General features: G+C 39.6%; 1 protein-coding gene across 3 annotated transcripts in view; it reads right to left on the reverse strand.

Moving 5' to 3' along the window:
* The window catches only part of SNX13 (sorting nexin 13), a 143,480-nt gene extending 127,007 nt beyond the window's left edge, over positions 1-16,473 (reverse strand). Inside the window, exons 1-2 of one of the 3 annotated variants that reach the window (XM_055589931.1) lie at positions 16,096-16,473; positions 7,988-8,113 (exon numbers count right to left, since the gene is read on the reverse strand). Coding sequence is in view for 1 of the 3 variants with exons in the window: in XM_055589929.1 (XP_055445904.1) it covers positions 16,096-16,107 (12 nt within the window). In the remaining 2 variants the exon portion in view is untranslated. The remainder of the gene's footprint in view (positions 1-7,987; positions 8,114-16,095) is intronic. The other 2 variants (XM_055589929.1, XM_055589930.1) reach the window with 2 other exon arrangements.
* Between the last annotated feature and the right edge of the window lie 440 nt (positions 16,474-16,913).

Below are 16,913 nucleotides of genomic sequence, written 5' to 3' on the forward strand. Positions count from 1 at the left end.
TTAGATCTATGTTTCATTATTACTCAGAACTGCAGACGCCTAACTCTTCTACTCTCTCCTTACTTAGCCTACTTCTGCATTCACGTCCCTATCCAGATCAGTCTCCACGGTTCACCATTCAACCACTCTCTTGCCACTATCTTCATTTATCATAATAAGTTGGAACTGTCTGCTTGTTTTCCTGTATATACCATGTGCTCTAAGTCTCATGAGGACATAAATTGTGTGTGTTTTGTTCACTGATGTATTCTTGGTGCCAAGAATAACATCTGGCACATCCAGTATACCCTGAATAAGTATATCCAGAATACACAGACCTTCGCACTAGTCATCTAAATCAGTGTTATAACACATCACTATTCCTAGTGATAATCTTCACCAGACTACCTTCTTTTATCATTAACTGGCATCTTAACACTTAGATGTAACTTGCCCTTGATTTCTGTGTCAAATCAATTCAGTGAGCAACTACTCTCTATAGGGAAAGGGAAGAGAATATAGGAGTAAAAACTGCAACAATAAATAAACTCTACTGGAAAAAGTAGACAAACACTTCAGAAGCTTATAAAAGCAGGAAAAGGTAATTTACACTGCCACCTTTAAGAGTAAATTTTTAATTTAATGAAAATATTCTCTCCTATGTAAGTAAGTACCCAGACTGTTTTTAAAACAGAGAAAGCAAACAATACTTTCACTTTTTATTAAACATTCTTCTAAACTGGTTTACTTTTCAAGCTGCATGAACTTTTTTAATATATATATATTGCAAATAATACTTTATTATTTTTAAACTACACATATCACTTTTCCTACAAAAGACACACCATATCCTTAACTCATTTTATTTACAGTCAATTTTCGGAGAAGGCAATGGCATCCCACTCCAGTACTCTTGCCTGGAAAATCCCATGGATGGAGGAGCCTGGTAGACTGCAGTCCATGGGGTCACTAAGAGTCAGACACGACTGAGCGACTTCCCTTTCACTTTTCACTTTCATGCATTGAAGAAGGAAATGGCAACCCACTCCAGTGTTCTTGCCTGGAGAATCCCAGGGACGGGGGAGCCTGATGGGCTGCCATCTCTGTGGTTGCACAGAGTCGGACACGACAGAAGTGACTTAGCAGCAGCAGCAACAGTCATTTAAAATATTTAAGTGACAACACTATTATAGGTGTTTATTTCTATCAAGCAATGATCATGATCATAAAACTTGAACTCCACCACATGAAAAACATGAAACTAACACCTTGCTTAAGAAAACAGGGCAAAACAGTCAGTCACACTATGGTAACAGTAAGGGAACAGCTCAATACATAACCTTTAAAATGAATCTGCTATGGGAACAATCTTAAAAATGGATACTTAACGACCTAGATAACTACAATGGTGTGATCACTCACCTAGAGCCAGACATCCTGGAGTGCTAAGTGAAGTGGAGCTTAGGAAGCATTACTATAAACAAAGATAATGGAGGTGATGGAATGCCAACTGAGCTATTTAAAATTCTAAAAGATGATGCTGTGAAAGTGCTTCCCTAAACATGCCAGCAAATTTGGAAAACTCAGCAGTGACCACAGGACTGGAAAAGGTCACTTTTCATTCCAATCCCAAAGAAAGGCAATGCCAAAGAATGTTCCAACTACCACACAACTGCACTCATCTCACACGCTAGCAAAGTAATGTTCAAAATTCTCCAAGCTAGGCTTCAATAGTATATGAAACAAGAACTTTCAGATGTTCAAGATGGATTTAGAAAAGGCAGAAGAACCAGAGATCAAATGGCCAACATCCGCTGGATCACAGAAAAAGCAAGAGAGTTCCAGAAAAACATCTACTTCTGCTTTACTGACTATGCTAAAGCCTTTGACTGTGGGGATCACAACAAGCTATGGAAAATTCTTCAAGAGATGGGAATCGCCAATCACCTAATCTGCCTCCTAAGAAGTCTGGATGCGGGTCAAGAAGCAACAGTTAGAACTGGACATGGAACAACAGACTGGTTCAAAACTGGGAAAGGAGTACATCAAGGCATTTAACTCATGTAGAGTACATCATGTGAAATGCCAGGCTGGATGAATCACAGGCTGGAATCAAGACTGCTGGGAGAAATGTCAATAATCTCGGATACACAGATGACACCACTCTTATGGCAAAAAGCAAAGAGGAATTAGAGTCTCTTGATGAAAGTGAAAGAGGAGAGTGAAAAAGTTGGCTTAAAACTCAACATTCAGAAAACTAAGATCATGGCATCTGGTCCCATCACTTCATGGCAAATAGATGGGGAAACAGTGGAAAAAGGAACAAACTTTATTTTCTTGGACTCCAAAGTCATTACAGATGGTAATTGCAGCCATGAAACTAAAAGACTCTTGCTTCTTGGAAGAAAAGCTATGACCAACCTAGACAGCATATTAAAAAACAGATACATTACTTTGCCAACAAAGGTCCATCTAGTCAAAGCTATGGTTTTTCCAGTAGTCATGTATGGATGTGAGAGTTGGACTATAAAGAAAGTTGACTGCCGAAGAATTGATGCTTTTGAAGTGTGGTGTTGGAGAAGACTGCTGAGAGTCCCTTGGACTGCAAGGAGATCAAACCAGTCAATCCTAAAGGAAATCAGTTCTGAACATTCACTGGAAGGACTGATGCTGAAGCTGAAGCTCCAATACTTTGACCACCTGATGGGAACACCCAACTCACTGGAAAAGACCCTGATGTTGGGAAAGATAGAAGGCAGGAGGAGAAGGGGACGACAGAGGATGGGATGGTTGGATGGCATCACTGACTCAATGGACATGAATCTGAGCGAGCTCTGGAAGATACTGAAGGACAGGGAAGGCTGGCATGCTGTAATCCATGGGGTCGCAGAGTCAGACACGACTGAGTGACTGAACTGAACTAATTTGTATATTGTCAAGGTTTACTTAAGTAGTAAATAAAAATTTTAAAACATTAATAAGTATAAGAGTAACAAGGTGGAGGTGATGAGGGCAGACACACTGCTGCAAGCCACTGTGAAGAGGCAGCTGGACCACAGTCAGAAACGATCCTCAAGACAATCATGACTGAGCTGCGACTCCTGGACAAGGAGTGCTGCTCAAAGAATAAGCCAGCCTAGTTAGGATCTGCACAGTCAAGACCCAGAGACTCAGAACATGCTTGTTGTTGTTTAGTCACTAAGTCGTATTCAACTGTTTCACGACCAAATGGACTACATGTAGCCCACATGGCTCCTCTGTCCATGGGATTCTCCAGGAAGGATACTTGAGTGGGTTGCCATTTCCTTCTCTAGAGATTTTCCTGATCCAAGGATCAAACCCACGTCTCCTGCTTTGGCAGGTGGTTTCTTTACCACTTAGCCACCCGGGAAACTCTACTAGACATTAGGGAAATGCAAATCAAAACCACTACGGAGATACAGATAATAATAAACATTCTTGAGAATGTAAAGAAACAAGAATCCTCCCATATGGCTTGTGGAAAAATAAACTCAATCACAAAGCAAATTACCTTAAGCTCCTCTTACAAAAGTTAAGTTAGAAAGAATGAATTTAGCTAATACATCAGAAGACTGCCAAACTGTTCTCTACTAAAGTACACAAAACTTTTACCATGGCAGTTAACTAGTACAATATAAGATAAAACAGGCCATATTCATAAATGTCCCTTTGCCTCATTCACATAAGACTTTAACAATACAAAAATAAAAAGTCCCAGTATTGACAACTCAACTTCTGCTTTTCCCCATAATAGATAACAAAAGGAAAAGTCACAGTAGTTAGATGTTCAAAGCACAGCCTAATACTGAACTGTCACCAGTCTCCTACTTCTGCTTTTCCTTCTTATGAAAAGAAGCATCCTATTTTAAAGGAGTGCTTAGTATTAATTGCTTAGTGCTTTGCTAACCACTTTACATATATTTCTAATTCTCACAACAACTCTATGACATGCTATATTACTAACTCTAATCTATAGATGAAGAACAGCTTAAGACACAGAAGTAGACAATGAACTAAGGCTTGGTTTAAAATTCAAGCATGTCCTGAACCATGATTTCACACTGGCTCTCAAGTAGGTTTGTTTTTATTTTTTTAATCATGTGGAGGTGATGGGCAAAATTCTGCACACGTATCTAAGGAATCAAATAAAAGGGATTATTAAGATTTAAAAATTCTGTTTATCAGAAAAACCCGAAGTGACTAAACTGACATATCTTAGAGTCCTTGGTACTCCTTAAGAATCTGATGTAGATTTTGTAGGTATTACTATTCAGGTAACTTTCCAAGGTATATTCTAGAGTTGATACAGGTTCAGAAAAATTTCCTTCATGTTCCTGAAGGCTGTACAGTAACAACTCAACAAAACAATGATCCTGAAAGTACTACAAGATATTTGTGATTCACATAAAAAATAAAGCTTAACATCATTCATTAACTGTGAGATTCTGAGGCTTTTTAATCAATAAATTCAGACAAGAAGGCATACAACACAAAAAGAAGTTACACTGAGTTGTATTATTTAAAATATATATACAAACTGTGTATACATTTGCCTTTTAAATTAGCAATGGAAAATATTTTTAAACCTATTAAGTGGAATATAACTTAACAAAATAAAAGTTAAACTCTTTATTGTGGCCTGTTAAATTTACTTCAGAGGGAGAGAAAAGGGTGACGGTCAAGGGAAAAAACTGAGAAAGGAAGCTGCAGAACTACAGACACAGAAGAGAATAATACAAGACAGAGATGAGGAGGGAAAGTCAACATATCCACAAAGCAAAAACGACAAGGAGGAAAAAATAACTATAGTAAGGAAAACAGAGACAGACACAGATTCACCCACAGAAGACCTTGATGGCACAATCTTCAGCTAAGCAAACATTATTATCACATGAACACTCCTCTCCTTGAATATAACAATTTATTGTACTATTACCGGAATGCAGATAAGGAGCTGCTGAATAAAGGAATTGCAATTATTTATGTTCTTAATACCCATATTTAGATGTACAGTACAATTAATAATTTGCAAATCAAAGTCCTTTTCTTAACCTACTATACATTACTAAAAGCTAACTATATATTTTCTTTTAAACAAAGGATTTTTAACATTCCTCATCTTTTTCTACTCTCTATAAAGGAACAATTCAAGAGAAAGGCTTATATAAATTCTGAGTTACTTTACATAAAACTTGATTAAATTGACAAGAACCACAGTATTTCCCATAGCAGAAAACTACACAACGCTGACACTTTTTAAAGCATAACATGAGCATACTACAACTTTTTCCTTTCACTTCATCCATAGTAAAAGCTTAATGGCCAGAAGAAATTACTGGTCAGTGAAAAGTTCTCGTTATGGTCATGGTCTACAAGTGGCACCTCTCTTCATGTCCTCCTGATATTTAGTCTAAATTTAGCCCTAGGGCAGTACATAAATTAGAAAGTTAATAAAAACTGAGAAAGTAAGGGAAGAATTAGATCATCTGGGTCAAAAGGGAATTACTTTATTTGATTTGACATTTTAAAACTTATCCAATGAAACAAAGACAAAACACAAAAAACTTCTAACAAATTTTAAACAAGTGGTTTAAAAAATAAACCACTTGTTATTTACTTCTGAGGAAACAATAAAATCCAGATATTTCTTGGGTGTTACTGCGGGAAATACTGTGTGCGGTACTTACCATGCCATCTTACTTAATACTGAGAACACCCTACGGGCTAAGGATCATTAATTTAAAAGTTACACCGATAGAAAACTGAGGTTCCTAAAGGTTAATAACTTTCTAAGGTCAAAACACTCCAAACTGACAAAACTTACAGATTCATATCCAAACAATCTGACACCAAGTGTCAGTCTTAACCAAAAGCACATACTCTTCAGAAATTAAGAATGTAAGAATATTCAATCTGTGTTTAGAAGAGATAAAGACATAGATGATAACACTCTTTTTGAGTTCCAGCAGAAAGATAACCTCACTAACTTCTGAAGTCCTATAAATTTTGCATTAGTGCTTAGTATTTGACTGAATATTATGAGCTATCAGACATTAACTTGTAGAACTTGGTTCAAAAAACATTTTTTATATAAAATACTCTTAAGCCTAATCAACTTTCCTAAAATTTTTATATAATTAATATACCCATTACTTGTACAGCCTATCATTTCAGTTTCTTTTTCTGTACCTTTGTTGTGCTATGCATTTCACGTTGTCTCCACCCTCCTCTAGCCCATTTCCTCTTATTCTGCTAGCTCTTACCAGGATTAGACCATTGCAACAGTTTCAGTGTTGCCCACTCAGGTAGTACACAAGCAAAAAGCATCAGATATTAGCAATTAACACTAGATATTAAAGTAGCTGGTTATATTAATAGTTGCAATCTAATTAACACCCTGAGGAAAACTCTGAGGGGAGGGAAAAAATGCCACCTCAAATAATCTCAGGAAGAGAAATCAAGAACAAATTCTAAGGTATATCATGACTTGGAGAAACACTGGTAATACATAGTATCAGAGTATCTTAAAATCAGACCATTATTTCCCCAAACTGAGGCGAAATTAAACGGAGGTGAAATTTTATTTCAGACTCTACTCTTCCATGAAAACTGTACAACTTCAACCAGTTTTATAAATTCCAAGCTTCAAATGACAGTGAATCCAAGAGCCATTCTCCATACACGTCCTGTCGTCACACAACACTAGCCTGAAAATAAAAGATGTCACAATACAAAGAATCACATACTCTCTCACGTGCCAAGCCACAGCCAGGCTAAAAATAGCTCCAGGGTTCCAGGAGCAAAACCAAGTCAGGTTTAAATGGGAGTAACACTCAAAAAGACCCTCCAATAATGCCGGGCTAAGGTCGAAAGTAAAGCAGGATTCATCTTAGGAGTCTCTTGGCTGCATCAGAATTAAAAGTCCCTCAGGAAACTGGAGAAAATGGTGCAGTAATCTAACAATGCTGAATTATTCCAGATTGTATATGAGCCTCTGGTACTAAATGAAAGACTATTAAGCCAGTTTAATTTTCACCACTGAACACAGCAGAATTATATTATTAAACTTTTCTGGTACATGTTATTTCTGAATATGCAATGGAAACAGAGATGAGTGAAATGAGCAAACAGTAAGAGTGACATGGAGAGATATTTTAGGTAAGAGATCATGGTAGCAGCTGCCCTCCTAGAAAATGTACTTCCCGAATTTCCAAATTTTTGAAATTCGTGACCAAATTTTACTCCTGCAAATTTCAAGACAGCATTAAAGGTCATACAAACATGAAACACTCCACAAAGCACACAAAAATGTGTGTTACTGTACTATTATAAACAAAGCTTTAAGTTTATCTAGTTCTGGAATACAAATGAAATCATAAAAATAAAGCAGTAAGAGATACAAAATAAAATCCAAGTTGTTCTTGCATTTATAATTTATTATATAAAAGCAACACCAACCTAATCATATTTTTCCCTGTAGGAAAAATTAAAACAGAATTACATTCTAACTAAATGCTTGATGTTAGCTTTTTTTTTTTTTTTTGGTCAAACTTTTGTGTGTTTTGTGATCCCAAACATAATTTTCAACCACAGTGTACTATTTTAAAAACCCTTTTGGAGTTAGATATCAACCAGTCTTTAAAGGGTAATTAATGTGATAGTTTAAATTTATCAAAGACAATTTTTGTCCTAGTAATTTTTCAATTTACTTTCATTTCATTGGAGGGAATATTCAACATTCTTTTATTCGACAGCTATTTAGTGAGGACCAAGTGTTAAGCTCTGTTCCAGACACTGGGAACACAAGGCAAACCACATATTCGGAGTTTACGTGAATATGTAATATACGAGGGTAGGGACCAAGTATTACTTTTACCAAGGTAATGGAATTCAGCCAGGTCTTTCAGTAAAATTTGGTAGACTTCTTAAGGAGTGATAATGAGCTTTTTTCAGAAAAACAAAGCAAACAAAAAAAAGACAAATTCACCGATTTTTTTTTTCACTTCTGTGAATTAGCGTGGAGCAAACAGAGACAGTAGAAATGGGTCAACTCTTCACTTGTAAGAAGCAGTTCATTTTAGAACTGCCATCTCATCCAAACTGGTAGTTTCACCTGGAGTTATTTAAAAAAAAGAAAAAAAAAAAGCAAGTAATTACCTGTTAATTACAAATTCTCCAAACTCTTATTCCTCTTAATTTTTCATCTTTTAATTATATTATGCTTTATTCTGACAAAAAAAAAACCTCAAGGCTTCAGCTGAATGATGGCCAAACTGCCAACATTTAGCTCTGATGGTGAATTTTCTGAGGGGAGGTTTCAGGTCAGATGCAACTTCAGCACCAGAACTTAGCATGTGCCTACCACACAGTAGGGGTATGTACGTTTGGTAAACAAAGTCACCCACAAAAAGTAATCTTCAGTACAAGTTACTATCAAAGCTTTTTAAACACTGTACTAAACAACAGCTTTTCCTTTTTAGAACTTACCAGGGGTTGGTTAAAAATAAAAGATTTCTTTTGCCACAAATATTTCATAATATGTACAAACAAATGACTATGAACCCCCAAATAAGCAACCTTTTCCAAAAATATTTTTCAGAACTTCCCTTTCAGAATTCTTTGGAATCAGTTTACCAACCACACAAGAAACTATCCTCATCACTAGCTGCCAAGACATGCGTCAGTCTATTCTCTTTTTCCTTTCCCTTCTTTCGGTCTAATCCCTGACTCCCCTGTAATTGTACCAATAGCCAGAAGACACCCTCTTTTCTCCTGGGATCCACCCACCCACTGAGAAGCCAGTAAGCCATAAAGCTAGATGGAGCCTAGGGTTTGAATTCATGTAAGTGCACAGAGAGGAAAAAAATATATATATTAACCACTAATATTTGTATAATGATTGAGTTTACAAAGAGTTCTACTCTACCATTTATTCAGTTTTCACAACAATGTGAGAGTAACTAGGAAGGTGTTATCATCTCTGTTTTACACAGAAGGAAACTAAGACTCAGAAAGTTCAAACAACTTTCCCAGTGTCACATCATAAATAAATCATGACATTAAGACTCATCCCTGTAATGCTTAACATATAGGTCATACTTGGGTAGCCTCACTATTGAGGTAGCTAATAGACAAGTATCCAACACCATGACTCCAATCTATTATTCAAATTTTAACCATTTTTAACATGATAAAACAGAGCTGTCCACTTGATTCAAAAATGGAAAGTCAATGTGAAAGTACCATCAATTGAGGGGGCACTTGGTCTCTGAAACCACAAAATTTCAAAACACAGTTTAAAAAGTCACAGCCTTGAACCTCACACAGGAATGCCATCAAGTCACAGCTTTGCCATCAAACGGCTAGTTAGCGAGTGGCCAGCATCAGAAACTCTCAACCGTGATAGAATCTGTTTTCTTCCTCTTCGAGAAGCTCACGCTCTCTCCTTTTCTACTATTAGTCAGCTAACAGAGCTTACTTGATCCCACCTAAAACAATCTGTTTCAAACATCCTCTCATAGCCTTTCTTCCTCTCTCTAAGCATACTCTATTCCATAGATAAACTAGAAATGACACCATACATAAACATAAGCACGTCTAACAATGTGATGATTACGAGATAAAGCACCTTTTACAATCTGCAAAACTCTATGTATGTGCGCTAGTTACTGCACACAGAAATAAAGAGCCATTTCTCAACTGTGGCCTTACTATTCACAGACCAATGCCTTGTTGTCTTTTAAACTACAAACATTAGTACTCAGTTCTTCCAAATTTAATTCTATATTTCCTCAAATAAAATAATTTTATAAACTTATGGCAATTAGTGCAAAACTTTTAAACACAGTGGACTAGTTAGGAAACTTTTATATCAATTTTTGTGAAAGTAAAAGTGTTAGTCGCTCAGTTGTGTCCGACTCTTTGCGACCCCATAGACTATAGCCCGCCAGGCTCCTCTATCCATGGAATTCTCCAGGCAAGAATACTGGAGTGGGTTGCCATTCCCCTCTCCAGGGGATCTTTCTGACCCAGGGATCAAACCCAGATCTCCCACACTGCAGGCAGATTCTTAACCATTTGAGCCACCAGGGAAGCCCAATTCTTGGGAAACAGTGGTCAAAAAAAACTTTGGAAAATCCATCTGAACATTAGTATCTCTAATATTAGTACCCAGGGCATCCAAGAATGGTTATGGAAATCTAAAACCTCTTTTTTAATATTCTGAAATGCCAAATGGAAAAGCGAGACTTACCTAATATAAAGTTATAGGGTTTAACTAAAAAAATGCACACATATTTGCTTTTGTTTGCAATTCTATCAATGAGTTAGCTAGTTGCTAATCAGAAGTGATGAAAAATGGGTATATGTGTGCTACTGTAATAAAATATAAGGAAAATAAATATGAAGTAAGAATAATTTATGTATAAGCTCTCTGAAAATCTGGAATCAATGGGGCAAAAAAATGAAACATAGGTCCTTTAGAATTCTTGAGAAATGTCTGACAATATTCAACTTCGTTTGTCAGAAGATCCTAAACAAAGTCGTATGTAGAGTGACAAGATGGCCTCATTCTAGACAGTGATGTCCTTATACTTCCTTGTAAAACTCTTTCCCACCTCTTAACATCCTTTGAAGGTCAATGGGCCTATGGTTCTTGTTCTGGTTAGTAGCCTTTAAAATGTCATTAATCAATAATTAAAGAAAGAGATCACATCGCTTAAGGAATAAGCCACCACAAGTGTATGCCTCTGAACAAATATATTAATCAACAAAATCAAGTCATAATTTTTTCTTAAGCCCTTACTATGAGCAAGAGTGTATGTGTGCGTGTCTTTTAAAAAGAGCTCTGAAAGTCCAAAGATCTCCCCTGATGCACAACTCATCACATCTCAGGGTTTCCCAAAGCAAAATACAACAAACTCTTTTAAGTCTTTATATTAAGTCAGGGTTCTCCAGACAAACAGAAGCAATAGGAAAATTTGTTAAAGAGACTTAGTATGAAGGACTGGCTCACAAGCTTACGGAAGCTGAGAGGTCCCCCCAGCTGCTGTCTGCAAGCTGGAAGGACAGGGCAGCCAGTGGTGTAACAGCCCAAAGGCCTGAGAATCAGGGAAGCTGATGGTACAAGTCATGGGGGTAGAAGAAGATGAAATGGCAAGTTTGAGCTGGCATTCAAACAGTGAAGCAGAAAAAAGGGGCAAATTCCTTCTTCCCATTGTCTTCCTCAGGCCCTCAAGAGACTGGACAGTGCCCACCTACACTGCACAGAACGATCTACTCTAAGGAGTCCACCACTTCAAATGCTAATCTTGTCCTCATCCAGTTACACCCTCACCACTATACCCGGAAATACTGTTTAATGTGACACTCCAAGGCCAGTCGACACATAAAATTTTCTATCACAGTCTGTATGCAATTTGACACAAATTCTAACACTTTCTCTGAGAGTAAATCACCTATCAAAAGCTATAAGAAGTCCCATCTAATTTTCCGTAGGCAAATCTTCCAAATGTACTTGAACCACCACAAAATTGTACTCCCTTAACAATTATTAACCTGGGGCTTCTAAAAGGGCAGCAGCCTATGCCTTACCCGTCTGTACATATTTGTTAACCACAAAATCAAGAATTAGCATTAATATACACAAAAATCACTAAATCTGGATGGAACTTACTTAGCACACCTGTAACATTTACTAATGCCCCATATTTACACACAACCCAAACAACTACTAAGTTTAAATAACTACAATTTCTATTCACTATTTTTAAAAGCATGCATGTCAACAGACTGCTGATTGGTTCTCATGCAAAGATAACCTCCAGAGTATGCCATAGCACTGGACCAAATTAAGCTTACTGTCCTACATCTTCTATACCTTTCACTTCAGTTCAGTTGCTCAGTCGTGTCCGACTCTTTGCAACCCCATGAATCGCAGCACGCCAGGCCTCCCTGTCCATCACCAACTCACGGAGTTCACTCAGACTCACGTCCAACGAGTCAGTGATGCCATCCAGCCATCTCATCCTCTGCAGTCCCCTTCTTCTCCTGCCCCTAATCCCTCCCAGCATCAGAGTCTTTTCCAATGAGTCAACTCTTCGCATGAGGTGGCCAAAGTATTCGAGTTTCAATGTTAGCATCAGTCCTTCCAATGAACCCCCAGGAATGATCTCCTTTAGGATGGACTGGTTGGATCTCCTTGCTGTCCAAGGGACTCTCAAGACTCTTCTCCAACACCACAGTTCAAAAGCAACAATTCTTCGGCGCTCAGCTTTCTTCACAGTCCAACTCACATCCATACATGAGCACTGGAAAAACCATAGCCTTGACCAGACGGACCTTTGTTGACAAAGTAATATCTCTGCTTTTGAATATGCTATCTAAGTTGGTCATAACTTTCCTTCCAAAGAGTAAGCGTCTTTTACTTTCATGGCTGCAGTCACCATCTGCAGTGATTTTCGAGTAACTACTCACTTACCCATATGCTAAGTCTGATATGTTGCAATTCACTCCTATTTTAAAAAGAGTGGCACTTCCCAGGTGGCGCTAACAATGCAGGTAGACAGACGAGATGGGAGTTCAATTCCTGGTTAGGGAAGATCCCCTGGAGGACGGCATGGCAACCCACTCCAGGATTCTTGCCTGGAGAATCCCCATGGACAGAGGATCCAGATGGGCTACAGTCCATGGGGTCACAGAGCCGGACACGACTGAAGCGACTTAGCACACAGAGGATAAGTAAGTGAGCTTTAAACAAATAATTTTCAAGTATAGTATTTACAAATTATTGGACAAATGTTATAAGAGGAACTTTAAAATTAAGAAGTCCTGAAAAAAAGGTCAAATGGACATCAAGCGGAAAAAGAAAAAAATCCTCTCATCCATATATGGAAATGCAAAGGACACAAATACACAAATATAGCTAGGGAGTCTTCTAAAAACTTCAATAGTATTTAGAATGAAAACAAAACAAAGTCAAAAAACTTAAATTGAGAACTATGTTAATAACTTCTCTTTACATTAAAAAAAGAAAAAACAGCATAATGATCCACTGGGGCTCTACTTTCAATTCACACTAATCTATCCTATCTCACAGGTTTCTAAGTTCAGTGTATACAAATGAATTTGCTCAACTGGAGAAAATTTTCCTTTCAGCTTAATTTAATGTAGCCCTTAATTGAACACTTGCATGGTTTCTCACTTCTGCAAAGGTTCAAAGACCTAGTCTGACAAAATGCAAAAGTGAAATGTTTCACCTGAATGTTTATTATTCTCATTTGATATGAATGTTACATTAAGTAGCTATATTTTTCACATTTCCACCTCAGTTTAAAAAAAACAACCAAACTAAAAACAGTGTGCTGATGATTATGAGCTACAAAAAAAAGATTAATGATGCATTCCATACTGAGCCACAGAAGAAACAATTTGGAATGAGTTCCTAGGTGTGATTACTGACTCAACCAGTTGTATAACTTTTAAGCAAGCTATTTTAATTCCCAACCTCAGTCTTCTTATCTGGCTAATGGGGCTATCACCCACCCCAATGTTCTGATGTGAAAGAACTGAGCAGACTGTATGATTCACCACTTTCTGGGCGCAGTATACGCTCACTGAACAGAGCTCATCATTATACATTCTGAGATCTCACATAAAACAAATCACAGCCCCCAAACATGCTGATATCTAAGTTAGCACTAAGAAGAAATCCCACACTACAATTTTAGTAAATCAATACTGAATATCATTTTATATCCAAAATATTTCAAAACAGGACTATTTCTGAATGTGGTCCAAAAAAACCTAAGTTCAAGTAAAAAAGTCTTTCTCAAGTAATAATAATTTTCAGCTTATCTACTACAATATTTAGACAAAGCAGTATGTTTTAAAATCTATGAAGAGAGCTGAAAATTGCTCCTAGAGAGCAACATGGTCAGAGTTCTGTACCTAGTCAGGAGATGCGATTCCAGTTTCACCTCTGCCACTAATAATTATTTGGCCTTGGACAACTCTCTGGGCTTCAGTTTTCTAATCTATAAAATGATTACTCACAGACATAGATAAGATCCAAGTAGCATTTAATCTGGGCCTTACTTTGGAGAAGCAATCCAGGGTAGTTGTTAACAATGGACTCAGCAGAGATAGCCGAGGTTGGAACCCTGGCTCTGACTCTTAAAAGCTAAGTACAGCACACACATGTACGTGTACACACACACACATACACACAACTAAAGCACATCTAACTACACACACACACACACACACAACTAAAGCACATCGAACTACAATGACTGACTTACTATTGAAAATATCTCACTGAAACATGAAATTATTTTAAAACAGGGAAGCTTAGGGGAATTCCCAGGTGGCCTTGTGGTTAGGATTTCAGGCTTTCACTGCCCATGGTCCAGGTTCAATCCCAGGTCAGAGAACTGAGATCCTACAAGCCATGTAGCGTGGCCAAAAAATAATTTAAACAATAAAACACAGACGCTTAGAAAGTTCAGTCTTCCCCATTTTACTAGTAGCACCGAGTTCATGTGAAAGCATTACAACTCTTCAATGGCTGCTAACCTAAGCCAAATGTAATCAAAAGATCATCTCCTAAAATTCTGTATATTATCAACAGCACTGAAAAATTATAAGGCTAATCTTACCCACAAAATATCACACTAAAGGTAAAAATAAAACTTCTGATACTTATCTTTTTTTCCAGACCTAATACTGCTAATGACAACAGAAGCTTATGATGTACGATCATCTCTGGGAATAAAATTAACTACTGGAGTGAAAAAAAAAAATCTGTGGGATATAGAAATACAAAATGAACTACAAACTACTAGAAATAAGTAGTTCATGAGCTAAAATCAGCCAATAAGGACTGACCAGGCACATCATATGCCAGGCTCTGTACACATTATCAAGTACAAATACCAAAGTATGAAGTTCCTCAGAGTCAATAAAGTAGGACAGGTAAATCCTCTATTACCACGTTTTCACACAACAAAAGCCACTCATCTACACACATTTCTCTCTATCAGTCCAAGTAGGAATACTTCCCACTGCCCATTAAAATTTCTTCCTATCCTTAGTTCAGCCCACAAAGATGCCCAAACTAGTCCCTGACAGCTGACACTGGAATTTTCACAGGACTTCAAGTGAGTAGCTTCTAAGACATTTCCCCAAATCCACAAGCCTCAGAATTTATCTTCAATGACACCCAAGAGCATACACCACAACACCTGACTGTGAGAGGTCAAGTACCTACTTACATCAATTTTGTTCTTCCCCTTAAAGTACCGCTACAGAAGGCAAACTCTGCTTCTTCAAAAAGTCTACTTTTTGCAATGGACATCAGACAACAGAAAAGGGAAACTGGCTAGTCACAGTTGCCCCACTTCCATTTCAGGACCAAGGGGAAAAAAAAAAACAAAACTGTTCCACTGAAAGTACCAAGGGAGCCTTAAGCAAATCAAGAGGACAGATGCTAAACTCAACTTTCTGATTCCCACGATTTAAGCGAAAGGTGAGGGGTGTGCGATAGGGCGTTAATGTAACCGGGCTACCCAAGTGTCCCCTTAGACAAAGAGGTCCTCTGCACGAAGTAGTCAAGGCGGGGGCGGGAAACCAGCCCGACTGGCCGAGTGACAAACCCAGGATGCTGACCGAGTTGGGAAGTGGAGGGCCCTAGAGGCCAGGGACATCAGAAGGGAGACACCTCGGGCAAACCGTAGGGGAACAGGAACCAGTACGAACGCAAAGAGACCGACGCTGCCACAGAGCAACGCGTAAGGGGACGCCACGAAGGGAGCGGCGAGTCAGGAGGCAGCGACAGCAGCAGGGAGACCAGTGCCAGGGGCGACGGGCAAGTGGCAACCGCGAAACCAGAGGCACAGGCAAGCAGGAGGTGGTGGGACTGTTGAGTCAGCATCGCTCCTATTCAAGGGGCACTTGTAGGATCCCCGCTGCTGCTCGGCCCCGGGGGCCTGCTACCAAAGGTCGGGCCCGCCAGCGGCTGAAATGATGTTATCTGACCGGCCAGCGCCGGCCCCTTCCCCATTTCACAGGTAAACACTGGCCGCCGTCGCCGCTTACCTCTGTTAACATTATTACACCCTGGGGAAGTGAGCTCCTCCCTAGCCTCGCCGCATGGCAACAGCCGTAGCAGCAGCGAAAACTGCCTGAGCCGCCGCCAACGGCGGCAACAGCTCCTTCAGTCCTCTCCCGGGCGGCGGCTTTACTCGGCTTCGCTGGCTTCCCCCCTGCCCGGCTGCTCGCGACGGACGCGCCGCCATCTTGGAAGAGCGACGTCCGCGTCTCCCTGCGACGTGCGCTCCCATTGGCGGGCGCAGGGGCCGCCGGCGTCTCGTGACTGTCGCCATAGCGCCGGCGCTCGGGGAAACGGAGGCGGGCGGCCGAAGACGAGCTCAGCGCTAGTGGCCAGGGCCCCCCAGCAGGGCGCAGTGGCTGACTTGGGGCTGCCGGGAGGGCAGACAGGCCCCAGCGCAGGGCCGGCCCGGGAGCGGGCACGAGCGCCCGAGGCGACCGCTTATCTTCGGCCGCACGCCGGGGTCGGTCGGCCCTGGGGTGGAGCGGCGGAGGCCGAGGCTTCGACGGATGGCGCGGAGGACCTCGCGCGTCTCGGGTATAAGGAGGCAGAGGTCCAGGAGAAAAACTTCCTTCTCGCATTTCCCTGGCCCTGCGGCGACCTAAGAGCAGCAGGAGGATGTTCGTCTTTCTCCACTGTCTGTGGCTTAAATATGATCTGAAACTGCTCCCTGCTCAGTCCCTCTCCTAAACTTTGCCAGAAACTTTCCTTTGTCCTTACCAATCCTCAGCGAGTTCTCTACTGGGGTGCGCGACGGGTAGTAGAAGCTATACAGGCATATCAGCTTTACCCATATCGTAGCACT

This window comes from Bubalus kerabau, chromosome 8, assembly GCF_029407905.1.
Source record: "Bubalus kerabau isolate K-KA32 ecotype Philippines breed swamp buffalo chromosome 8, PCC_UOA_SB_1v2, whole genome shotgun sequence".
Classification (NCBI taxonomy): Eukaryota; Metazoa; Chordata; class Mammalia; order Artiodactyla; family Bovidae; genus Bubalus; species Bubalus kerabau.